Source organism: Diceros bicornis, chromosome 26 (assembly GCF_020826845.1).
Source record: "Diceros bicornis minor isolate mBicDic1 chromosome 26, mDicBic1.mat.cur, whole genome shotgun sequence".
In the NCBI taxonomy this organism is placed as follows: Eukaryota; Metazoa; Chordata; class Mammalia; order Perissodactyla; family Rhinocerotidae; genus Diceros; species Diceros bicornis.
The window spans coordinates 9135787-9159971 of NC_080765.1; the positions used below are offsets into that span (position 1 = coordinate 9135787).

The 24185-nt window shown below is 57.7% G+C and overlaps 2 protein-coding genes across 2 annotated transcripts; one reads left to right on the forward strand and one right to left on the reverse strand.

Moving 5' to 3' along the window:
* Positions 1-1111: 1111 nt before the first annotated feature.
* Positions 1112-2107, reverse strand: LOC131422908 (basic proline-rich protein-like). Its single transcript, XM_058570535.1, has one exon. The coding sequence runs from the start codon at positions 2105-2107 to the stop codon at positions 1112-1114; it is 996 nt and encodes a 331-aa protein (XP_058426518.1).
* ZNF316 (zinc finger protein 316) lies at positions 1549-21178 on the forward strand. The gene is made up of 6 exons (XM_058569331.1): positions 1549-1602; positions 6110-6420; positions 6637-6752; positions 7589-7715; positions 8237-8350; positions 15756-21178. Exons 2-6 carry the CDS (start codon positions 6138-6140, stop codon positions 18092-18094), a joined length of 2979 nt encoding a protein of 992 aa, XP_058425314.1. The 5' UTR covers positions 1549-1602; positions 6110-6137; the 3' UTR covers positions 18095-21178.
* Positions 21179-24185: the final 3007 nt, after the last annotated feature.

Below are 24185 nucleotides of genomic sequence, written 5' to 3' on the forward strand. Positions count from 1 at the left end.
AGGGAAGTGTGGCGAACGGGCTAAACTAGTGATCCGGGGTTCCAAAATGTAGAGACCCAAAAGACCAGATAGGTAGTGCCATGCAGAAGTGGGCACTGAAGAGAGAGGCCAAGTCCAGCCTCATCCACAGGGGCTGGTCACTTCTCAGCCCCCCTGACTAGAGCCCTGCAAACCATGGGCTATTTGTTGCTAGAACTTCTGATTTTTCAGTCTTTTTACAAGAGACTCTCAATTTGCGTTAGTTACTAATTTTAAAACATTTAAAAAACACCAGGATCCAAACACAATCCCTGTGAGGAGTTAGATTCGTCTGGAAGGTGGGCAGCTGGTGCTCTGCACTGGGGAAGGCCAGGCTTTGGGTGGTAGCTGACCCCTCTGAGGGACAGAGGTGTGAGTCCTCCATGGGCCTGAGAAGCTCACCAGCCCGGGGCTAAGGTTCTGGAGGGGAGAAGCTGTTATTTCAGGCAGGTGTGAACCTGCCTGGAGCCCAGTCAGGTTGCTGCCTGTCTTGAAGATCCAAGGCTGGGGAACACTACAGAAAATACAGGAATAACGGTACCTGTGGGGTGGGAGCTGGGGAAGGAGCAGGGCCACATCATTCCTGACTGCGGCTGCAGCCAGGCTGAACAAGGGCCCTGACCTCTGTGGGTGCAAGAGCTCACCGTCAGACCCCAGCTGCATCCCCGGGAGTGGATGCAGACAGATTTTGGGGAGGGCTGCAGGTGGTCCGAGTCCACTGACCTCACCTTCTCACAGCACTTATCGCTTCTGCCTTCCCTTCCCAGAGGCAGGCCCTCCCCACGTCCTGATCACGTCTCTCCAGGTGATCCGTCTCTCCAGGTGATCCGAGGCCCTAGTGCCTTCATTCAGCCCCCTCGGCCCACTGGCCCCCTCAGTCTTCATTCTCATCCATTCTGGGTAACCCTTCTCCACGCCTACTGAGCGTTGGCCCTCCGCGCACTCACTAGTGGTCCAGGAAGAGGGCTGGTGAGCTGTGGGCACGGGGCCCACCTGCCTCAGTCTGGTCCGTCCGACACCGGCAAGGGATCGCCCAAGGCCACGTCCCGGTCTGACGGCACGCGGGCCGGAGGGACGCTTCCACGAGGCCCCCCTAGGGATCATCGCCTCCCTCCATCGTCGTGGAGCCTGGGGAGGGTCCCGAGGCCGGGGTGGGCCTAGCACGGGTCTGGCACTCACAAGCCGCTCCCTGAATCATGGTTGAATGAGGAAGCCGAGCTGGGTTTGGGGAGGGGGTGCGGTCAGGGCCGCGGGACCTCGCAGGCGTCTCAAGGGGCGGAGGGCGCCGGGGCCCCCATGGGTGGGGCCGGGGTCTCCGGTCGGGGCATGGGGGGCCAGGGTCCCCAAGGGTGGGCCCGGGACCATAGCCGAGGACGCCCCCGCACGCACGCCCCCTGCGGGAGCCGCGCTCGACCCCGCGTGACCGGAAGTGCCCCCCCGTGGGCGCGGGCGGGGCGGGGCCGGCGGCGGCACTTCCGGTGCCCACGCGCCGCCGCCGCGCAGCTCCGGGGCCGTCACTTTGTGTAGCGCGGGGCGCGCAGGCCCAGCCCGGTGTCGGTGGCGGCTCGGCCGCCCCGGCGCCCGGTGAGTGGTGGCGGAGCGGGCGCGCGGCGGGCGGGCGGCAGGTGCCGGCGTGGGCGCGGGCGCGGGGCTGGGGCGGGCCGCCCCTCGACGCCGGCGCGGGAGGCCGCGGGGAGGCGGCGGGGCCGGCGGAGCCTGGGTCTAGGCTGGCGGGGCCGGAGCGCGCGCTGGCCGGGCCTTCGGTGGCCGCGCCAACGCCCGACACGGCCCCGCGACCCCCGCCCCGGGCTGCGCGAGGGGGGCGGGTTCTGATCCCCAGGGCCGGTCCGGGCCGGCAGCGCGGAGTAGGCGGACTGGGAGGACACGCGCGATCCGCGGGAGGTGCCCGACGCCGTCTAGGCCCGAGGGGCGGGGGTTGGGCCGTGGCCGCCCCCGGAGACACACCCATCCAGGAGGGGCTGTCACTGCCACGGCCTCGGCGGAGGTGGAGGCACGATAAGCCCCCTGGGGGGATGGAGGTGGCTTGACCTGGCGCTCCAGGGAACTTGCATAGTGACCTTGGGGGCATGGCTGGGTCCTCCCTTGTTTGCAAATGGAGGCCCCAGTGGGTGCTGTGCTGTCTTCTACTGCCGGTAGGCGGGTAGAGGAACCCATCCCTGGGGTTGGATTGGGGTCTGGGCTGCCCCAGGCCCGTGGGCAGGGAGAAGGGGAGGTGTGCGGGAGGATCAGTCCCCTCGCTGCGTGGTACCTTGGTACTCGGTTTGGTTCAACAAGTGTTGGCAGGCCTGGGGAGCTGGCCAACGTGGTGAGGGGCTGCGCTTGGGGAGCTGGGGTGGCCTCGTGGATACACCTGCACCAGGAGCAAACCCAGGAGAGTGCGGGAGCCCAGATCCGCGGACAAACAGTGAGGATCCTGGTAATCAGGGAAGGAAGGCTTCCTGGAGGAGATGAAAACCTGGAAGGCCTCGAATAACAGGAGTGTGATCATTAAGGCCACGCAGAGGGAAGGAGGGTGTCTAGATACATGTGCACCCACACATTTCTCCTCCTTTTCTGTGTAGGTTCCCTGGATTTGGGACTTTTGAGGCGAGTTTCTAACAGTTTTCAAACTTTGACTCTTGTTTCTGGCCTTGCGGTCCTCTCTGCTCCCGGTGGAGGGCACCTTGCCTCTCCCAGTTCTAAATATCTGCAGCCCTGTACCCCGCAGTGCAGGGCCCCTGCAGAAATAAGGGTCTGAAATGACCTGGAGGTTTACGTTGATGAGGCTGCTTAACTTATCGTCTGTGGCTTCTGACGTGGTATTAGATGCCAGGAAGTGAGCAAAGTGAGATTCCGGTGGGTTGACAGGTTGGAAAGAGAAGAAAGGAGAGTGTGCAGGTCTGGGGGAGCATGCCCAGGACACACCTGGCCTGGGGAGGCAGAAGGAAGCTAGCATCCGAGTTACTGAGGTCCGTTTTTCAGACCTATTCTGTTGTGGATTCTAGGTCCAGATAAATGGGGCATTTGGCTGTGCTAGGCGCTGGTACCGTCTACAGAGTGATTGCCGACCTCCATAGTTGCTGGGCCTTTCCCTTCTTTGGTCACCAGCAGGTGCACTTCTTGGGAGAGGGACTTCAGGCCGCAGCCTCCCCCGAGGCGGAGACTCTCCAGTGCTTCTGGGTTGGCTTGCGGTTTGAAGGACCCTCAACAGCGGTCTGTCTCTTCTGGAATGTGACAGTGGGGCCGAAATACTGAGTCCTAGAAATCTCATGTCTATCACATTGACTACAGATTGAGAGTCACTTCTTCAATAAATATTTGATTGCTTACTCTGTGTCTGGCATGGGGAGATTCAGAGATGTGCAAAGGGAACTTCTGTCTTCCTGGAGTTGACCATGTATTCAGGGAGACAGGCAGTAAACAGACAATTCCATAAGTAGATAAAAGATGTGGGTGCTGCGAGGGCAGAGTCCAGGAACTATGTGTAACAAGAACCCAGGGGCCTGCCTCTGGAGGATCAGCAAAGAACAGGGGAAGAGAGTTCTAGGGAGAGGGAATGGCACAAGCAAAGGTCCTGAGGTGGGACGAGCATGGGGCCACTTTATTCCGAAGCCATGGAGTTTTCTTCTTTTGTCCTCAGAGATGGCGGCCTGGCCTGTGGGAGTCTGCTCTGGGTGGTGGCCAGGCAGGAGGCAGCATTACTGGGCTTGGCATGGTGTCTGGGCTCAGCCTGAATTTGCAGCTGGAGGCCTGGGTGAGAAAAGCCTTCCTCTGGGCCTGAGGTGGATTGCAGTTGGGAAACCTTTGCTGAGCATTCTCGGGGCCCTGAATGCTGGGCAGGGCTCTGTCCTGGAGGTGGGTAGGGTGACACTTGGCACACGTGTTTCTGTAACTCAGGCACCTTTACCCGCCCAAAGAGCCATGGAGACCAAGGAGGTAGGCTCTGGGAGAGGCTAGGTGGCCCTCCTAGGTGTAGTTCTGCAACCTGTACCATTGGGTTAAGTGATTTCTGAATCTAGAATGGGGCTGGAGGCAGCCAGAGGTGGCTCCTGGGCTCCGCTGTGTCTCAGCCGCTGGACTTGGGCCTTGGTCTCTGGGAGCAGCTGCGTGAATGCTCTGAGTTCTCTAGCTGTTAAAGTAGATTTTAAAGAAGCAGCTCAAAGTAGTTCAGAAAACGAGTGTACACTGCCTTATTAGTAGAAAAGTGTTGCTTTATGGAGGAAGAGCTAATCATGGGAGCAGTTCTCACAGGTGTCCAGTGGTGTGAACTGTTCTCACGAGCCTGGCATCTTTATGTGGGCACGCGTGTCCTGTTTTAGGGGTTGTGTGGCAGACGCTGTCTGCCAGTAGAGCCGGAGGAGCTGGGTTGGGCCCAACTGTGCCTTGTGGCCTGACGTTTCAGGATCCTTCTGGGGTTCACGCCCTCAGCCCAGGTTCTAGGGTTGCTGTATTTGTAGTGGGCTTGTCTCACTTCGGAAATGACCCCGTTCATGCCTGAGATACTGATGGGGCCGGTGTTGGATGATGGACCTGTTCTTAGGTCTACACACAAAAGGGAGCCGCAGAAACTGACTTGTCAAAACCGTGACTCCGTCTTGCCCTTGGGACTCCGTTGGGGCTGGAGAAGGATGCACAGTTGGGCGGGAGGAGTGGCCCCAGGGCCTGTGGCATCCCGGCCCGCCTGGATCCCTAGGCCCTGGCTCTGGGTAGTGCAGCAGCGTGGCTGTGTCTCCCCTGAGCGCCTGCACTGAGCCGTCTGTGACATTGATGTGAGAGTAGGACCCCATAAGCCACCAGAGCTTTGACAGTTCAGCTCTTAGGATTCTCTGGTCCCCAGACTTGAAGAGATGTCACAGAGCACTTTGCTGGTCTAGCGATGAATCAAATCTCCATGATCTGCCAAACTTTTTCCAGATGCCCTGGATGGAGCGAGGGTAAGGGAGATGCAGAGGGTAGTGCATACTCGGGGCCTTTTCTTTACTGCCTCTCATAGGAAGGAGCCTGACCTGCTGACTGCTCAGATTAGGCCCCCTAGGCAGGGGTGAATGAGCACTGGTCTTACCTTTCACCTCTGCCCCACCCCTTCGTGCTGTGCACGTGCCTGCAGCCTGCCCATGCTTAGCCCTCTCCTCTGACACTCCCTGCTGGACAAGCTGTGTGTGTTAAGAGCTGGGTGAGCATCTCTTCCTCCTTTATATCAGATGGGCTCTTCCTTGCAGGTGACAGTCACTCCTTTCAGCTAATTGCGGGCCACCCTCAGGCTGTGTTGCCTGGACTCAATGCTTCTCGTGGTCCTTGAGCATAAAGATCTGGGATCGGGCTGACCCCGTGGCTTAGTGGTTAAGTGCGTGTGCTCCGCTACTGGCGGCCCGGGTTTGGATCCCTGGGGCGCACCGATGCACCGCTTCTCGGGCCATGCTGAGGCTGCGTCCCACATACAGCAACTAGAAGGATGTGCAACTATGACATACAACTATCTACTGGGGCTTTGTAGGAAAAAAAGGAGGAAGATTGGCAATAGATGTAAGCTCATAGCTGGTCTTCCTCAGCAAAAAGGAGGATTAGCACGGATGTTAGCTCAGGGCTGATCTTCCTCACAAAAAAAAAAAAAACAACTGGGATGAATCCCTGATTTACTTAAGAAAGCATGGCAGTGTGAGCGCACAGGAGAGGGCGGCTATCTTTGAGTGAGAGCAGGCCCTCACCGGACACCGGATCTGCTGGTGCCTTGACTTCGGACTTCCCAGCCTCCAGAACAGTGAGAAAAAAATGTGTGTTGTATAGGGGAAAAAAAAAAAAGAAAGCATGGCAGTTCATGCCAGGCATGTAGTTGCTAGTGAGAAAGAGCTGAAACCACATCATGGGGGGGATCACAGAGAGGGGCTCTTTGGGCAGCTTTTCCAGGTACACAGTGGCTTGGTTTTGCCACACGAGATCGTGGAGAGAGCTCCAGTCCTGCCTTGGCTCTGGTGCTGTTACTACACGATGAGGGAAATAAATCCTGCCTCCCAGAGGGTGGATGTGAGGCTCACGGAGGAACCTGTGTCAGTGTGCTGTGGCGGCTCATCTCCGTCGCCTGCCTGTGTTTCAGGCTGAGCTGAGGCTTACTTCCAGAGAAGATGGCAGCCCTTCACACAGCTCCAGACTCCCCAGCTGCCCAGCTGGAGAGGGCCGAGGACGGGTCGGAATGTGATCCTGATCAGGAGGAGGAGGAGGAGGAGGAGGAGGAGATAGCAGTGGAAGAAGAGGAGGACAAGGCTGTAGAGGAGGAGCCGGAGGTGGAGGTGGAGGAGGACGAGGATGTGGCAGAGGTGGTGGCAGAGGAGCAGAGTCCAGCGTCGGGGACCCAGGAGCACCTTAGCCTTGGTGGTGACACCAAGTCCCCAGTTCTTCAGGAAGAGGGTAAGAGAAAGGAGCTGGCCCTTGGGGGCTTGGGTGGGCAGGCTGGGAGCACTCTGGCCTGAGGGGGTGGAGCTGAAGCTGGAGCATCGGGGCAGGGTTTCTGACATGAGGGAGTAGCCAGTAGTCCCGACCCTGCTTGCTGGAGGGGTGGAAGTGGTCCAGGCCATGAGGCCTGATGGTAAAGGCAGCTGGCCCCTGAGAGAGCTTTCCCCTCAGCCCTGCAGGCCTCCCGGGTTCCAGCCACACCTGGGGATGAGGACCTGGATGAGGACGAGGACGAGGAGGACGAGGACGAGGACGAGGATGACGATTCCTTGACAGCTGGGTCTCAGGTGAGCTGCCCTCTCATTTGGAGCTCAGTTAACTAGGCAAGGTTTCCCCAGGAGGGCTTGGCACCTGCTGTTCTGGAGACTCCTGTAGGCGGGGCAGTGGCACTTGATCCTCAGGCTGAGCCCAGGCTGTGAGCTGGGATGGGGCTGCAGGAAGTGGCTGGGCATCTCTAGTCCCAAGCCCAGGGGATTTGGTTCCACTCTTCTGGGGCCCATCCCTTCCTAGGCCATTGGAATGTCCTGATTGTGTTCACCACCTCCCCCTCACCTGTATGTGCACACTTTCTTTAGAGGCCTGGCTCCCCACCGGGGTCAGGCTGTGCCCCTTATCTGGAGGTCCCCGTCCAGGCTCTGGTTTCCTGCTGAGCCCAGTCAGATTGGGCACCAGTGCCCACACTCGGTTTAGTTGGTGCCACTTGTCCACCCAGGCGTGGGTCCTCACACTGCTGACGTGACCACTGGCTCGAGCCAGACAGTGAAGTAGGAGTGGGTCGAGGTGGCCACGCAGCATGGCTGTAGGGGCTTGGGCTTTGTTGTCTCCTGACCTCATTGTGAGTGCTGGCTCTGGCCCCTATGAGCTGGGCGTTCGCCCTCTCTGAGCCTGGGTTCCTGGTCTCTGGATGAGAGTGGAGTCCCTGCCTCCCGGGGCTGCGGCAAGGCCCAGAAGCCCCAAGTACTGTCAGGCACTGGTAGGCCTGCTGGTAAGGGGGTGTTGGGCTGAGTCCCCAGGAGCTCCACGTTGCAGGGCCTCGGTTAGTCCCCATTGAAGCATCTCTGTTGCTCTCTTCCCTCTCGCCTGGGGCAGCTTGAGGCAGTGGCCAGGCTTCTTTGTTTTCCAGGGGCTGGTGACTTTTGAAGATGTGGCTGTGTACTTTACCCTGGAGGAGTGGGAAAGGCTGGACGCAGACCAGCGGGACCTCTACAAGGAAGTCATGCAGGAGAACTATGGGATCTTGGTGTCCTTGGGTAAGCAGGGGGCCTTTTGTCCCCAAGAGTCATCCTGGTGTGATGGCTGCCAGGGGCTTAGCTGTCTGAGAGGGTGGCTTCTGGAGCCCCAGGGTCTTGGAGAAGGGGGTGCTGGAGCCAGCCCACATGCCAGGGAAGCTCTCAGGACCATCCTCACAGCCCAGCAGCACTGTGAGCCAGGTGGACACGTTCTGGGGAGCTGCCAGTCCAGCTGTGCTGTACACTCCCCAGAAGCCTCGAGGGGTGAGGAGTCAGGTGGCAAAGGAGAGGGGTGGGCATCCTGCAGATGAAGCATGTGGAAGGGCTTAGCAGGAGAGCTGGGGGCATCAGGGCAAGGCTCTGGAGAGAAGGGAATGTGGAATCCCCAGAGCGGAGGCAGGGAGGAGTGGAGGGCTGGTCCTAGAGAGGATGGAGAAGAGGGGAGAGGGACTGAAGAGCCAGTGGTGGCAGCGCTGTGTGGGGCCAGGGCAGAGCCTGCCAAGAGCAGCCCTGCAGCTGCGCTCTGCTTTTCTCCTGGGCAGGATACCCAATCCCCAAGCCAGACCTGATCTTCCGGCTGGAACAAGGAGAGGAACCGTGGGTGCCGGATAGCCCCCGTCCTGAGGAGGGAGACATTGTCACTGGAGTCTACACAGGTGAGCAGGAGACGGAATCCCATGGGCTTTCTGCCAACACAGCACTTCGGAGACTTTGGCCTTCACCTGAACTCTCTGCTGTGGTGTTGGTGGTCTGGGTTGTGGGCTGGGCTCTGTGGAGACAGGGCGGCCACTGTGGGCTATCTTCTGCCTTGGTGGGTTGGCTCCTCTTGGTTTCAGTCTGTGGAGTCCCAAGGGTCAGAAGTCCTTAGAGAACCTACAGGTTCTTCTTAGGAGCCTTTAAAAATGATCCTTTGTCCCTGCCTTAGAGCCTCTGAATGTTTTTTGGTGAGTGAAGGCCGGTTGTTGGCTCAGAGGGCTAGGTACCGGGGCCGAGCAGACTGTTGGTGCTGGGGGCGCTGGAGCCGGCCTTTCCGGTTCCCAGACTTGAGCCGGTCCTCTGGCTTCTCCACCCATTTAGCCATCTCTGAACAAAGGGTCCCCCTCAGCCTTCTCTCCTGTCCCTGGAAGGCCTGGGGGCAGGCCTCTGGCCTGGGCGGGCAGCTCTGGGTCTTTTGGAGAGGAGATCGTGGAGAAATGTGTACAGGAAATGTTCAGGGTGGCAGATTGCTCTGGAGACCTCAGACCTGGCTCTGTTCCTCCAACTCTCTGAGCGTTACTTTATTCACCTAGACAATAAAGAATTTGAACTAAACTCATAATTTCCAATCTGAGGATGGACTGTTGGTTCTGTGGAGATGCTTCCTGGAGGGCTGAGTTATTCTCAGTGTTTCGGAAGGTGCAGTGGAGGCTCTCGCACAGTAGTTGTATTTGGCTTTGGGCTGGAGTGACTCCAACCCAGTGAGGGGCACTGAATGTCTCATGCCAATCATGTGTCTGGATAAACTGGAAGCAGCTCACAGATGTGTTTTAAAATAAAAATACAGAAAAACACAGACAACGCTGTGCCTGCATGTGTACTCCTCAAAGCATTTTCCTATATGCTTTTTGTCCTCAAAACAACCCTGTGAAATAGCAGGAGAGGGATTATTGGTCTCGCCTTGCAGACGAAGAAGTTGATTTTTGAAGTAGTGATTGGGTGACTCGCCCACCGGGGGCTCAGGCCTCAGGCCTCACTTTCCATCGTGTTGCAGGACGGCCTTCCTGCCCTGAGCTCCACATTCTCTGGGACCCTCTTGGAATCTTTCCTGGGCTTAAGAATTGGGAGGGCTCTGGCTGTCGAGAAATATTGCTGCTGCCTCCAGGATGAGCCTGGCATGTAGGTGACATTTCTCGGAGAGTCTTAGTGGGAGGTGTGTGCTCTTTATGGGCACATCTCAGAAGAGCCACCCGGAGGTGAAGGGGCCACAGGCTGGCTTTGGCCAGTGTCTTCTCATGTAGTTAGATGTACCCCCGTTCTCCATGCTGCTTGGAGGGTTCTGGGGGAGAGCCTTTTGCAGGCTGGAGCCTGGGTGGTCCCCCCCATGTGACCTGTGAACCTGGGTGCAGTTTGGCAGCTCCCTGAGGGGACTGGCTAGCTGGGCCCGTGCCCCTCTGCCTTCCCCTGTGGCCAGTCACTGTGCCAGGGATGGTGGGCCTGTGATGCTGCCCCACCCGCCACCCCTGGCCCTGCCCATTTGCAGAGCCTGAGTGGGTGCAGGATCCAGGCATAGTCTCAGATGTGGCACCTGTCTGCTGGGAGGGGATGGAGTAGCAAATGCTGGGGTCAGCACACCAAGCGATGCCATCTACAGTCTTCCTTCTTAACTGTGACTGTGGACTGTTGCTAAGTGCCCCCCCCGACTCTTCTCCCTGCATTCGTGTCTGTGTAGCTGAGCCAGCTGAGAATTGGCTCAACTCCCTCCTCCCTGCCAGCTCCTCGCTCAGCCCCCCCCTTGGCCCCCACTTCCAGCTCTCTGGCCTGCACTCTCCTGCCTCTTCTGATCGCACCCCTTTCCTGCCATCTTTCTCCTCACCCAGCTTAGAGGGCAGCATCCCTCCCTCCCTTGCGAATGCTCCCTGTAGTCACCTGGCAGATCCCTGCCCGCACCTGACCACTGTTTCCTGCCCACTCCACACCTACACTGGAGCAGGACACACGGCTGGAGAAGACCATGCCTGCAGGCTGACCACAGACCCCCGAGGACGCCGTGGCCACCATGGCCTGGTAGTCTGGCCTTGTTTCCTTGTTGGGTTGGCTTTTCTGCTGAGATGGACTCCCAGGACCCACATGCCCGTTTCTCTGCTGCCTTCCTGGCTGCTTCGCCACCCACCCCACTTGTTTACGAGCCCCAGGATGGTCCTGCGTCCTCTTCTGTTCTCTCTCTAGGTGACCGCAGCTAGTGCCGGGGCTTTCAGTGTAATTTATACATACGCTGCTCATCCTCAGCTTCTCTCTCCAGCCCTGACCTTGTCTGTCTGACCATCTGCTTGACATCTCCACTTAGGTATCTAAGTGGAGCATCTCCAAGTGAGCCTGAACCTGAAGTGGCACCACTTCTCCCACCCCGGTCCCCTCCTGCAGTGTCCCCGGCACCTGTGTGGGCCTGGGTGCACACCTGAGTAGTCCTTGTCCCTCTGCCTTCCTCACCCCACCCCGTCCCAGGCTGGCACAAGGCTGCAGGCATGTGGTCGCAGGTGTCTCTGAGCTTCCGGCCACCTTACCCTCCGGAGGCTTCCTCGTGCCCTTGTGTCTGGGCTCTCTGCCGTGGTCTTGAGGCCTGCCGCCCCCTTCAGGCTCCTCACTCACCCTTAGCTCCTCAGACAGCCTTTCTCCTCAAGCTCTTGTCTGCCTCAGAGTGTTTGTATCTACTGTTTTCTCTGCCAACAGTTCCCTTGTGAGGCTGGCTTAGCTTTTAGGTCCCCACTTGAGTCATGTGTTCTCTGACCACTGTGACTTCGGGAGCACACCCTCCCACGTTACTCCAGGACATTCCCTGCATTCACAGCCCTCAGCACTGTCTGAAATGACTCAGCCTAGACATTTCCTGCCTGCCTCCTCCAGCACACTCCATAAGAGCAGGCACTGTGTGTTGTCCCCCCTGCACTGTGTCCCAGTGTGGCCTGGCACCCAGCGAGGCCGGCCACTAACCCCCCTCCTTGGCTGCTGTTCCTGCCCTTCACGTAAAAGTGAAAGATAGAAATACAACACACAGGATTAAACCGGCTTAAACGTTACACAGGAAGGGATAGAGATAGAGTTTAAAAAGCAATAAGGCGAGAACTAAGGTGAGAGAACCTGGTTGGTGAGCGCAGTCGGCGGTTCTGGAGAGGAGGAACTCAGAGGAGTAGCTGTGGAGTGGAGGCACCAGCTGGCCTGGTGCCTGGCGCCCTCACGGGACCCACACCCCCACCTCCCATGCCTCCCCTAGCAGGTGAAGGCTGTCACCAGCCCGCAGGTGGTGTCTATCTCACACAGCCCATGAGCACCTGGGCTGGGCTTGTTTGCCCACAGGAGAACTTGGGGGGCCTGTCCTTGGTGTGGGCCTTCCCTTCCCTTTGCTATGCCCCAAGGAGACCTTGGTGTCACTGAATTCCCCTTTTCTAGTCTCAGCCAGGGACTGTGCTTAGGTCCTTTCTTGCCTCAGACCCCTGGGCTTGGTGTGGGCAGAAGGGGAAGGAGTGAGCACCCGAGCAGGGAGCCTGGGATTCTTGAGTGCCCAGGGGTGAGGGTCCTGCTCAGGTTTCAGAAATGATGGAGGCACAGATGAGGGCGGCAGCGTCCCCTGGCCTGGGAGAGCTTTTGTCTTCCAGAATTGCATGTGAGGGATGAGCCAGCAGTTCTAAGTGAGGAAGGGCCCAGCCTCAGCTTCCTGGTTAGTACCTGGTCCTTGGTATCATATCTGTGCGGTACAGATGAGGCGACTGAGGCCAGAGAGGTCACCTTCCAGCCATGGGGGGCAGGCCCTGTGCCTGTCCTCAGGGGAGAAGCACCTCACAGATGTGTCAGCCTGAGGACCATGCAGCTGGAAGACAGATCCCAGTGCAGAAACCTGGCCCTGCTGGAGCCGCTGCCTCCCCCACGCTTGAGCACAGCCTGGGTCACTGAATTCCTACTCAGTGGGAAGGAGCCACCTGCAGCTTTGGGCATGCCACCCTTGTCTACACCCTCCCTTTGTAACTGTCCCCGGGGGGGGGAGGGACTCTCCTCAAGCCCACCCAAGTCTCTGTGTCTGGATGGAGGGTCAGGAGCAGGTGTTGAGTCATGTGACCAACTTCCAGGACCTCCGCTTGTGGCCTGGGCCTGGCAGGGATGGGTTGAGTCAGGGCAGACCCGCAGCTGACTCCCTGTGGGGCCCAGGGCAGGTCTCCAGTTCCCAGACAGGGGCAGAGGTGCTTGGGGGTGGGAGTTGTAGGAAACCGCCGGGTTCTCAGGGTGGTGCATGTAGGGCATGCTGAGCGGCCCTCAGTCTGCTTCCCAGCAGCTCAGGGACACAGGTACACAGGCGTGTGGCCTCAGGGCCCTCATCTTCCCCACTGCCCTTTTATTTAGTGTCCCAATAGGGCACTTCCTTGAAGTGCCTGGTGGGCTCTGCTCCGAGGCCACTGGTCAGCCCCCAGGAGTGTCATCAGGCCTCAGCGCTGGTCCAGGCCCAGCTAATCATCACTCAGGGTCAGAGTCCTTGGGAGCAAATGTCTCAGGGAGATGAAATGCCGGCTCCCATTCCCCAGGGTCCATGTCTCTACTCTCTCAGAGTTCTGGAAGCAGCAGCAGCGTTTGACCCCCTGGGCCACTGTTAAGAAACGACACTCCCCGCCCCCACCCCCCGGCTCCCCATCAGTATCCTCTCTGCCCTCTTACTAAGTAAACCTATGAATCCTCGCTTAGATCTAAAACAGGTTTGGATCTGAGAGCCAGCAAACTCCCTGGGAACCCTGTCCCCATTGCAGCCTGGAGTAACCCTTACAGTGGACACCCCAACTCCAGGGCCCAGACCTCCAGACCTTGGGCCACTTTTGTGGCAGAAGACGAGAGAACAGAGCCTGGCCTCGGGGCAGGCTGGTCTCCCTCTGGGTCCCCTCCGGTGGCCCTGCTGCTTCCCGAGGTCTTGTCTCGGGGTGCGGCCAGCTCTGACTGCCTAGGGACCTGATGTCCTTACTCTCCCTTGCTTGGTGTCAGCGGTGGTCTCCACCACCTTGCTGTATGTACAGTATTTTCTCATTCTTGGACAAGCGGCCATGCCAGCTCCAGTGCTAGTGATGAGGTCTCCCAGGTCCCCTCCCAGGATTGGCCCCGCCTGCAGAGCACACGGTTGCTCAGAGGCTGGGGGTGGGGGCAGGGTGAGGGCTCACCTCCCCCCGAAGGGGGCTTTCCGCTGCCCTCAGACCCCAAAGAAGAGGTGTTGTGGGTGAGTCACTGGGGCCTGGCCCCCCTCCCAGCTCTGAGTAGCTGAAATTGCTTGTGGCAGGCCCCCAGTTGATCTGGGTGTCCTCTTCTTATCCAGCAAGTGCTCACTGACCCCTGGCTAGGTCCTGGGAGCACACTCACTGCACTAAGACCTCGTACTTGTTCCTCAGCTTGAATTCCCCTGCCTTAGGGGGTCTCTAATTAAAACTACTCAATCCCCTCACCAGAGTCTAGAGGTGAAATCTTTTTTGAGACTCACTGAAAGAACTCCCAGCTGATCTGACCATCAGCCCAAACTACCTGTCCCTCCACCATCCCCACCCAACCGCTTAGGGGCGCTCCAGCCTGCACATGAGGAGGAGCTGGGCCTTCTCTGTGTTCCGGGGGCTCAGTGCTTCACATCACTCACTCATGGTCGTGGGTGGCAGCTGTTGGTAAGTTCAGCTTAGTACTAGGAAACTTTTGTCTTTTATTTAAAGCTTATTTTTACTATAATAGTATAATATCACTAACTGTAGAAAACAGGAAGTATTGCAAAGTATGAAAAAATAAAATAACCCATTTTTGTATGCGATACATGTTTTTTTCAAGCTGAAGTCATGCCTGTGTGGTTCTGCATCTGGCTTTGTTTCACTCAGCACTGTGCTGAGTTTTCCCGTGTGACCGTATCACCACAGATGTAGATGTGCCACAGAGAACCCAGGACAAGGGCTGAGCCAGGATGGGCAGCCCTCTGGGGCCCTGACCATCCCTCAGGGGCAAGACTCAGTAATCCAGAGTCACCTGCTAGGTCATGCTGACACCAGCCACAGCCTTGGTGGTGGACATGGTCGGGGTAGGAGAGGGGATTTCTACTCGTGTTGTTGGAACTGAACCTTCCAGATGCTGGTTTTCTGAGGTAGGCATACCTCAGAAGGGGCAAAGAGTTTGTGAGAAAGCAGGCACGTGGGTGCTTTGGAGCAGCGGGGGCCGGCGTGGGCCGGGTGCTCTCCCTTCTCTTCCTGTGTGACTCAGTGTCTGCTCCATAAATATTAGTTTCCTCCTGAGTGTGTGGTGATGGCAGGCATGTCGGCACTCCATTTTATAAACTAGGAGTCCTCCAGACCTGACTCTATATCCATGTTCTGTGCTGAAGGGTGAGTGGGGTGCAGCTTGGTAGAGGAGGGCCAGAAGTGCAGGACCTCGGGGGGTCCTTGGCCTTTTGTGATGGGAAGGTGCTGGCAGCTCACCCAGTTTTAGCCGACTTAGCACTGTTTCCCAAATGCACAGCCACTCAGAAGCAGCCAAGCTTCAGGGCTGCTTAGGAGGGAAGCTGGGGCTGTGCCTGCACAGTTGCTGGAGCCTCTCAGGGTGAGTGCAGAGAGGTGGGGCCCACTAGGTCACCCTGGCCCAGGGCAGCCTTTCCTGGTTCTGCTCGGGGGGTGGGATGGAGACCCCTGGCTGCTGGCCAGCCGGAGGCTGGTGGAGAAGAACCCAGAAGGGTAGGGATGCTGAGCAAAACTTAGGTGCTGACAAAGGCAGGTCCTCAGCAGGCGGGCGGCAGGCTGTGCTGGTGCTGGAGTGTTGCCTGCCTTGGGCCAAGCAGGCCAGGGAGGTGGAGTTCTGTGGGAGACACGGGGCTATGGAGAAAACAGGCAAGGAGTCTCCGTCTATTTCTCTGGGCACAGGACCCCTGTTATGGGCTTAGCCCCTGGTTTCACAGGAACCTGCAGGCAAAATCACCCACTTTGTAGAGCGTCCCTGTTTGCTCCGCAGGGTGGCAAGCCCTGGAGCGAGCTGGAGGTCTAGAAGGGGGATTAGTTAAGGCCGTTGGAGGACAGTGAGTTCAAGAGGTAAAGGAACCCCAGCCTTCCTGGGGGGGACAGCCATGTGCGCATTTCTCCCGTCTGCAAAGTTCCTCCTAACTGGGGAAGCGGTGGCTTTACTGCCCCGTGTGTGCTGGGGCGTGCGCGACCTCTCACTTCCGTGGAAAGGAGGCATGTTGTCCACGACCAGATCGAGGCTCCGATCTCATGAGCTTGGGGTCCCACGGAAGCCGCGATTCTTGGGCAGGAGCCTGCAGAGGGCTCCTATCAGCCTCTTCTCACATCTCTTCTGGCCTTCCCTTGTCGCCTTCAGGGGCCTGGTTCTGGACCGACGACATAGAGGACCACGAGGAGGAGGACGACGAGGACTTCCTGGCGGAAGTGGCTGAGGAGGAGAACGAACCCCCTGGGCTGTGGTCCGCAGCCTACGGCGTGGGTGACGTGCCTGGGACGTGGGGCCCCGATGACTCGGATTCAGCGCAGACTCCGGAAGGGTGGGGGCCGGACCCTGGCGGCCTCGGGGTTCTGGCGGAGGGTTCCGAGGAAAAGCCCTTCCTGCCGGGCCGGGAGCCGGGCGCAAACCTGCTGGCACCTTGGGCCTTCCCAGCCGCGGCGGCTGCGCCGGACGGGCGGCCTGAGACCACGTGCGACGTGTGCGGCAAAGTGTTCCCGCACCGGTCCCGGCTGGCCAAGCACCAGCGCTACCACGCGGCCGTCAAGCCCTTCGGCTGCGACGAGTGCGGCAAGGGCTTCGTGTACCGCTCGCACCTGGCCATCCACCAGCGCACGCACACCGGCGAGAAGCCCTTCCCGTGCCCCGACTGCGGCAAGCGCTTCGTCTACAAGTCGCACTTGGTCACGCACCGCCGCATCCACACGGGCGAGCGGCCCTACCGCTGCGCCTTCTGCGGCGCGGGCTTCGGGCGCCGCTCCTACCTGGTCACGCACCAGCGCACGCACACGGGCGAGCGGCCCTACCCGTGCCCGCACTGCGGCCGCAGCTTCAGCCAGAGCTCGGCGCTCGCGCGGCACCAGGCAGTGCACACGGCGGACCGGCCGCACTGCTGCCCCGACTGCGGCCAGGCCTTCCGCCTCCGCGCCGACTTCCAGCGCCACCGGCGCGGCGGCGGCTGCGCGGAGCCCGGCGGCGACGGCCCTCGGCGGGAGCCCTGCGAGCTGCTGCCCGCGGCAGGGCCGGAGGAGGCCGAGGCCGGGCCCGAGGGACCTGAGGCCAGCGAGGCGGACGGAGAGGCCGAGGCCGAAGCCGACACCAGAGAGGCCGAGGCCGAGACCAGAGAAGCTTCGGCGGCGGAGGAGGCGCCCACCCCTGGAAGCAAGGAGGACCCTGAGCCGGACAGGCGGTTCCTGGAGCTGGGCAACGGTCTAGGGGAGGGCGAAGGCCCTTCGCACCCGCTCGGCTTCCACTTCCCTGTGCACCCCAAGTCTTGGCTCCATCCGGACGGCTTCCCGATCCTGGGCCTCCCGGACTTCGGGGAGCGGCTGCCGGCTGACCGGCGCCCCATGCCTGGCCCTCTGGGGGGCCGGCTCTCCCTGGTAGAGGGTGCGGGGCTGGCCTGCGACCCTTTCGGCGGCGGCGGCGGCGGCGGGCCCGGGGGCGGCGGCGGCCTGCGCGCGTTCGGGCCTGCCGTTGGAGGGCTGCTGGCCGAGCCGGCGCCCGCCGCGCTGGCCGAGGAGGAGAGCCCGTGGATCTGCTCCGACTGCGGCAAGACGTTCGGGCGCCGCGCCGCGCTGGCCAAGCACCAGCGCTACCACGCGGGCGAGCGGCCGCACCGCTGCGCCGACTGCGGCAAGAGCTTCGTGTACGGCTCGCACCTGGCGCGCCACCGGCGCACGCACACGGGCGAGCGGCCCTTCCCGTGCCCCGAGTGCGGCGCGCGCTTCGCCCGCGGCTCGCACCTGGCGGCGCACGTGCGCGGCCACACCGGTGAGAAGCCCTTCGTGTGCGGCGTCTGCGGCGCGGGCTTCAGCCGGCGCGCGCACCTGACGGCACACGGGCGCGCGCATACGGGCGAGCGGCCCTACGCGTGCGGCGAGTGCGGCCGCCGCTTCGGGCAGAGCGCGGCGCTGACGCGGCACCAGTGGGCCCACGCGGAGGAGAAGCCGCACCGCTGCCCCGACTGCGGCAAGGGCTTCGGCCACAGCTCGGACTTCAAGCGGCATCGGCGCACGCACACGGGCGAGAAGCCTTTCCGCTGCAGCGACTGCGGCCGCGGCTTCGCGCAACGCTCTAACCTGGCCAAGCACCGGCGCGGCCACACGGGCGAGCGGCCCTTCCCGTGCCCCGAGTGCGGCAAGCGCTTCTCGCAGCGCTCGGTGCTCGTGACGCACCAGCGCACGCACACGGGCGAGCGGCCCTACGCCTGCGCCAACTGCGGCCGCCGCTTCTCGCAGAGCTCGCACCTGCTCACCCACATGAAGACGCACCGCAGCGCAGCCGGTGTGCCCGGCCCGGCGGCCCCCGCGCCCAAGGCTGAGGCGCCCGCCAAGGGGCCACCGGGCGCAGGCGCGGGCGCCGGGCTGGGGGAGCGCGGCAGCACCCTGCTGGAGTTCGCGGGCGGAACGAGCTTCGGCTCCGAGCCGACTGCCGCGTTCGCGGGGCCCTCGAGAGCCTACGAGGAGAGCATCATGTGAAGGCCCGAGGCCGACGGAGGCGCAGCCCCCTAGGCCACTGGCCCCTCCTCCGGGAGGCTCGGGCGCCGGCCGCTGCGCGCCCGCCCCTTGCTCCTTTGGCCTCGAGGGGCTGAGGGTCCCAGTCCTGGTGCGGTGCCTTTCCCTCAGCCCCGGCGCACCGCCCCCTGGCCTCGGGCTTCCTTCCTGCCTGACCCCTAGAGCCAGGCCGCCGAGCTCGTAAGGCCGCGTGGAGCGCGAATGGGAAGAGAGCTGAGCGCCGAGGAGGCGAGGGCAGGGGACGGCCGCCCCGACAAAGACTGCGACGTCCCTGGGTTTATGCTGTGAAGGCGAGCGGTAGGGGTGGCAAGCGATGTTATTTATTTTATTTGGAATTCGATTTGGGTGGCCCGGGGAAAGGTGGCTTATGAGTTTGTAATGGGGTTTTACAGTGAGGGCGGGGAAGCCCTTGTGTCAAGGGGAGGGTGGGGTTGTCGAGGGCAGAGCATGTGGCTGTTCCGGTGGGTTTGGCAGACGACTTCTTTCCATTCCTCAGTCGGAGGCTTCAGGGACCTTCTGGTCATTTGAGTATGTCGGGAAAGTTTTAAGTACTGCGCACGTGTCAAGGGGAAGCCTTGAGGGTGTTCGAAGGACGACATTCCTCCCTAACCCAGGGGGATGGGTATTGAACTGGGAAAGCTTTTATTCTGTCGGTTGTGGATATTTATTTCCATCTCGTGTATAGCCTGAGGAATCTGGGAGGAGGAGAAAAAGCCAGAAACTAAATTTGTGGCCCGGGGTGGATGGGTTGCAGGTGTTGGAAGGGTCCCAAGGGAGCCTATTCTCGGGGGTTGCTCACTCTCCTCACCCCACTTGAGCACCGATATCAGCCAGGTGCTAGTCACGCTGGGTTAGTTGTAGTCTCAGCCTCTCTTGAGTCTTTTGGTATTCTCATCCGGCGCAGCTGGAGGTGGCATACTCAGAGATCCTTTGGGGGCCCTGTGCAGGCTCCCGTGGCCTTGGGCCCCAGCCTTCAACTCCCTGGGCTGCCACCTCTTCTAGAGCAGGTGGACACATGGGACTGTGCTCTTTTGAGCCTAACGCTCGTTTAGATTTAATAACTAATTGTAAAGTGACTGAGGTTGGTAGCAGGATCATTTCTTACATCTCATAATTAGGGCCTTGTGACATCTACAGGTCCCTTTAACTCTGCTCCTGTCATTATTCTACACTAGAAGCAAGTAGTGTTTCTGTTAGATTCCCATTTCGCAGAGCGGGCAGTCTGCACAGTGCCAGTCCACCTCTCCAGGTGTGGACCTGAGCCCGTGGCTCAATGACAAACCGAACACCCAACTATGCAAGGCCCACACCTGACCACACCCCACCCTCTGGGCTGTGCCGTGGGGAGCCACCGGGCAGGCAGCTGAGGCAAGGCTCATGCAAGACTCCCCCTTCCTTAACCCCTTTTTGACCAGTGTGAGTGGGGCCAGAAAACTGAGATTTGGAAGCAGTTGAATTCCCTTTTAGATCTAGTTCCTTCTGTTTTAGTGTAGACATGGTCTCGGGGCCTGAGAGCCAGCAGCCAGGCTGCTAGGGGCTCGGGGCGGGGTAGGAGGCAGAGTAATGGTGGGTGGGGAGAGGGCGTGGATGGTGGTGGTAAGAAGTAGCCTGGCTGGGTGAGGTGGTGGGTGGGGTGGGGTGGTGAGGAGGGCAGGGGTCCCGAGGAGGCAGCAGCAGTGCTGGGTGATGCCACCTCTGCCCCTGGTTTCTCTCCTTTCCCTGTGGGACAGGAGCCTCAGAAAGGGGCCAGGGCAAGGTGCGCTAGCCTCGCATGGCTGGGGTTTGGCTCCATGCCCATCCTCCTGGTATGCCCCTTGAGTGCATACCTTCAGTGCCCCTCCTGGGCCGCCACTGCTACTGCTCTGCCCTGAAGCTGTTGGGAGGAGGACCTAGCTTTAATAAAGAGTGGAGAAATGACCTTTCTGACTGGATTCCATGTTGTTGCTGTTCCTCGGTGCCCTCAGGGAGGCTCTGCAAGGCTTCAGGCCCATTTGGTTTCTGCAAACATGTTTTTAGGAGTTTCTCTTAACAGAAACTGGAATTGGGCCATGAAGAGTCAGCCCAAGACGAGCTTTTCCCCCTGCTGCCTGTGTTCACCCAGTCTTTCTGGGATCCCCAGCAGGACCCCACACTGCCACATAGTCCTTGTAACACACGCACCTATCTCGAGACATTATTGCATTCAGGATTGTTTTGGTCGAAGGAGAGAGTCAGGTTCCCTTCCTGGTGGTCGAGATGCGCCTGAGTCACAGACCTCTGCTCAGAAACCCCAAGGCCATGTGGCTTTATCCAGGCCCACCTGGTCTGTGCCAGGGCACCTGCTCCCCAGGGCCCCAAACACCTTCCTTTGAACTGATTTGTTGACTTCTTTCTTCTCACCACTTGTTGTCCCCATGACCAGGTCTGACTCTCCCATCGTTTCCCCATGGATTTGAAAAATGTGAACTATGAAGTAAATTCTTTTTTCAAATGTGATTTGGAGGCTCCAGAACAAAACCCAATATTTCAGTGGCAGATGGATGTTAAGATTTAGTTAAAATGGATGGCCTCGAGGATCTTAAAGTCTATTCAGAACAGTTAAATTGTTCCCTGATAGAGCTCACAGGTGTCCAGCCAAATACTTGGTTTTAGGGGGGAAAATCAAACAATCCTGATTGTCATAGAAAAAAAGTAGACAGCCTTCCTGGTGTTGAGAGGACTTCTGAATTTCTGGAGTCCTGATTCCACATATGTCAATTTAGCATCTCCCATCATTGCCAAGGAGGAATGGAAGCCAGCGACCCGTGAGATGTGACCCATGAGAGGTGGCACTTGGAGAGCATGAGGCCCTGAGCACCCCCTCGCCTCCACCTGCCTTTGTTGTTTTCTTTTTTCTCTGTTGCTCACACTTCCCCAACCTCCTCCCTTCCCCCCCGACCCTTTCACTTACTCTCTTCAAACATTTCCTTCTAGCTCTTTTTCTCTCTCTAATTGGCTACCTATGGAATAAAGTATTTTGAAGTTTTTGGTTATATTTATTAAATAAAGCTTTATGATCCTTGTTCATTATTTTTTCCTGATTATAAAATACACACTAGTGGTAAAGTTTCCAACAGTACAAAAATGTGTTCCATACAGTTGATCTCCTGGGGAGTCACACCGCAGCAGGCACCACGGTTGATGCAGGTGGTGTGGGAGCACGTGCCTTCTATGGACATGGAAATGTCTTAACCAGGGACATACTTGACATATTCTCTTGCAACTTGGCTTTTTTCACTTAGCAATATATTATGACTTTCCTTGCCACCTGACAGAGCTACCTCACTCATTTTACCTGTTCCATCATAGCATTTCATTTGGTGATGTACCATGATTTATGTAACTACTGCTCTATCAATGAGTATTTGGTTGTTTCCAAATTCTCACTATCACAAATAGTGCTGCAATGTAGATTCTTGTATACATATCTGTGTAGTTATGTAGATTTTTAATGCGTCTATTTATATGAGATAAAGTCCTAGAAGTGATGTTGCTGGGTCAAAGGGGATGCATATTTAAATTTTTGGATATAGCTAAATTGCCACTGAGAAAGGCTGACTCCAGTCCAGCAGCATATTCTCCCAGCACGGTGGGAAAGTGCTGGTGGTCCATGACCTTGCCAACACAGAGCATCAACAATCGTTTTAATCTTTGCTTTGTTCTTCGTTTTACGGAGAGATGAATGGCTTGCATTTCTCTATTTTTAACATGTCAATAGGTTATTTAAAAAACTCATGGCTTTGTTAAGGTAGTTCTGTGGCTGTGGCTATGAAATATCCCTATCCCATCCAAGTTAAGAGCTTCCTTACTTTCTGGTATGACAAGAGGTTCCAGGCTTATCCCGAAAATTTCTTACCCCAAACCTGTAATCAGCCAATTCTCCAAGGAGCCGTGATTCCTTTAGTGGAAAATGATACTTAGGGACTACAATTTGGGTGCTGGGGTGCTCGATGCTCCTAGGTTGATTTTTTTTCCTAAGGAAAAAATAATTTTCCCTCTAGAATTCTATATCCAGCCAAGCTATTACAGTTATGAGAACAAATAATATTTTTAGACATGCAAGAATTCAGAAAATTTACTATCCATTCACCATCCTTAGGAGGCATGTCAGAAAATGAAAGAATCAACCAAGAGGAAGATGTGGGATGTAGGAAATAGTGGAGCCAGTCCAGGAGAAAGCGGTCCAGGATGACAGCTATACATCAGTCCGATTTGAGCAAGAGGATGGGCAGCTTCTGGAAGTAGGTCTCTGTGGAATAGGGGATAACTGGTAGAGTAGAAAATATGACTGACAGGTTGGACGTGGAAGGGCAGACCTGTGGTGAAAGGCAGGTGAGGAGGTAAAAAGGTGCCTTCGCTAGGAACAGCCAACATTGGCATCTCAGGGCCATTAAGTGAACTCGCTTCAGGCACAAACTGGGTCAGGGAGGAACCCGGGACTTGGTCCCACCTTGAGACATGGAGCGAACGTTGATGCCACTTCCCAGGTCTGATGGCCAAAGTGGCCACCATGAGTATCTGGGTAGTTTTTGTTTTGTAATTTTTTTTTTTTTTTTTTAGTTTTGAAGTTATGTCTTCATTTATATCTTTGACTACCCTGATCATACTTATTTAGGTACCTGCCATATTGTTCGATAAACTTAATTTGGATCATGCTTTGATTGGTAAATTTGTTGATTGTTTTTCTTGGCATTAGATTTCTTCATATTTTGGAAACTTACTTTGCAGGCAGACTCATTTTGAGTAGGAGGGTTTTTGTTTGTTTATTTTTTGGCCAGTGTTTGGGTTTCATTCTCCCTCTCCCTCTGTCCAGAAGTCCAGCAGTTGTTGGTTACCTCCATGGTAAATGATAACAGTGCTCTGAGATGCTGCTCCATGATGATACCAGGCGTGTTGCAGACGTGGGGAAGGAGGCAGCATGCTGCTGGGCTGGATTCCTGGTCAGGAAGCTGGCTCTCAGTCCCCGTGGCCCACCTTCCTAGGTCCTTAGCTCCCTGCAATCCTCCGTCCCCAGCAGCAGGTGGGCAGCACTTGTTCCCAGCTCTCTTTCACCCAGCAAGCCTGCCTTGGGTCCTTTTCTCACCAGGAGCCCTTAAAGTGTCCTTTCCCCCCAGAACTGAGCTCCCAGCACCTCCTGCTCACTTCCAGACCTAGAGCCCATGAGACCTTTGCTTCTAACCATTCACACTGTTTCTGCTCATTTTTGGTCCATAGAGATGTTCACCTTGCTTTCCGAGCCTGGCTCTGTCTTTTTAATTATCTGTTTACAAATTTTATCTTTCTCTGCTATGTGATCGAAGCAAAGGACTATGTTGAAGGCAAACTTGCTATCTCACCAGCTCGATGTCTTTTTTATTACTTCCCCTTAACTTTATTCCCTCTACTCTCCCTAGTTGTCCACTCTATATCCATTTCCCCCTTCTTTTTCTTTAACAGAATCTCTGTATTGCTGGAGGTGCTGATCTACATTTCCCAGCCTCCCTGATAGATAGAAGTGGCATCATTATGTGGGGCTCCCAGGAAAGCTCTTTAAAAGGGGCTGATTCAGCTGGGAGGTACCCTTTTTGCCCTTTGACACTTCTTTTTCTTATGCCTACAATGCAGATGTGATGGCTAGAGGTCAGCTGCCATCTTGGGACAATGAAGTCACTTCAGGATGAGAGCCACATGCTGAGATGGCCTAGCAGAAAAATAGCAAGAGCCTGGAGTCCCCATGAGCAAGATCCAAGGTGGGCTGGGCAGTAGGGACATAGCCAAGGACCTACCCCAGGAACTTCCCGGTTAGGATGATCAGCTGGCCACTTCTGCTGCTGGACTCCAGCTGCTGCCGCCGGAAATAATTTCTCAACTAACCATCTGTACTCGCATAATTCCCTCAAGACTCAAAGTCCCAGGTGGAAGCATCTGATTGGCTGAGCCTGGGTCAGGGGCACATTTCCCAGCTGCCAGGGAGTGGAGAATACCTGGCCCCTTAGGCATCTGTAGTGGGACGTGGGTGCTGCCTCCCACAACAAAGGATTCCTCCCTGGAGAGTCAA

Excerpts from the sequence above, each read along its gene's own strand:
- LOC131422908 (XM_058570535.1), bottom strand. The coding sequence starts at position 2,107 with ATGCCCCCAAGGTCACTATGCAAGTTCCCTGGAGCGCCAGGTCAAGCC.
- ZNF316 (XM_058569331.1), top strand. The coding sequence starts at position 6,138 with ATGGCAGCCCTTCACACAGCTCCAGACTCCCCAGCTGCCCAGCTGGAG. Across the intron at positions 6,753-7,588 it reads CCTTGACAGCTGGGTCTCAG|GGGCTGGTGACTTTTGAAGA; the intron begins GTGAGCTGCCCT and ends TTTGTTTTCCAG. Across the intron at positions 8,351-15,755 it reads TGTCACTGGAGTCTACACAG|GGGCCTGGTTCTGGACCGAC; the intron begins GTGAGCAGGAGA and ends TGTCGCCTTCAG.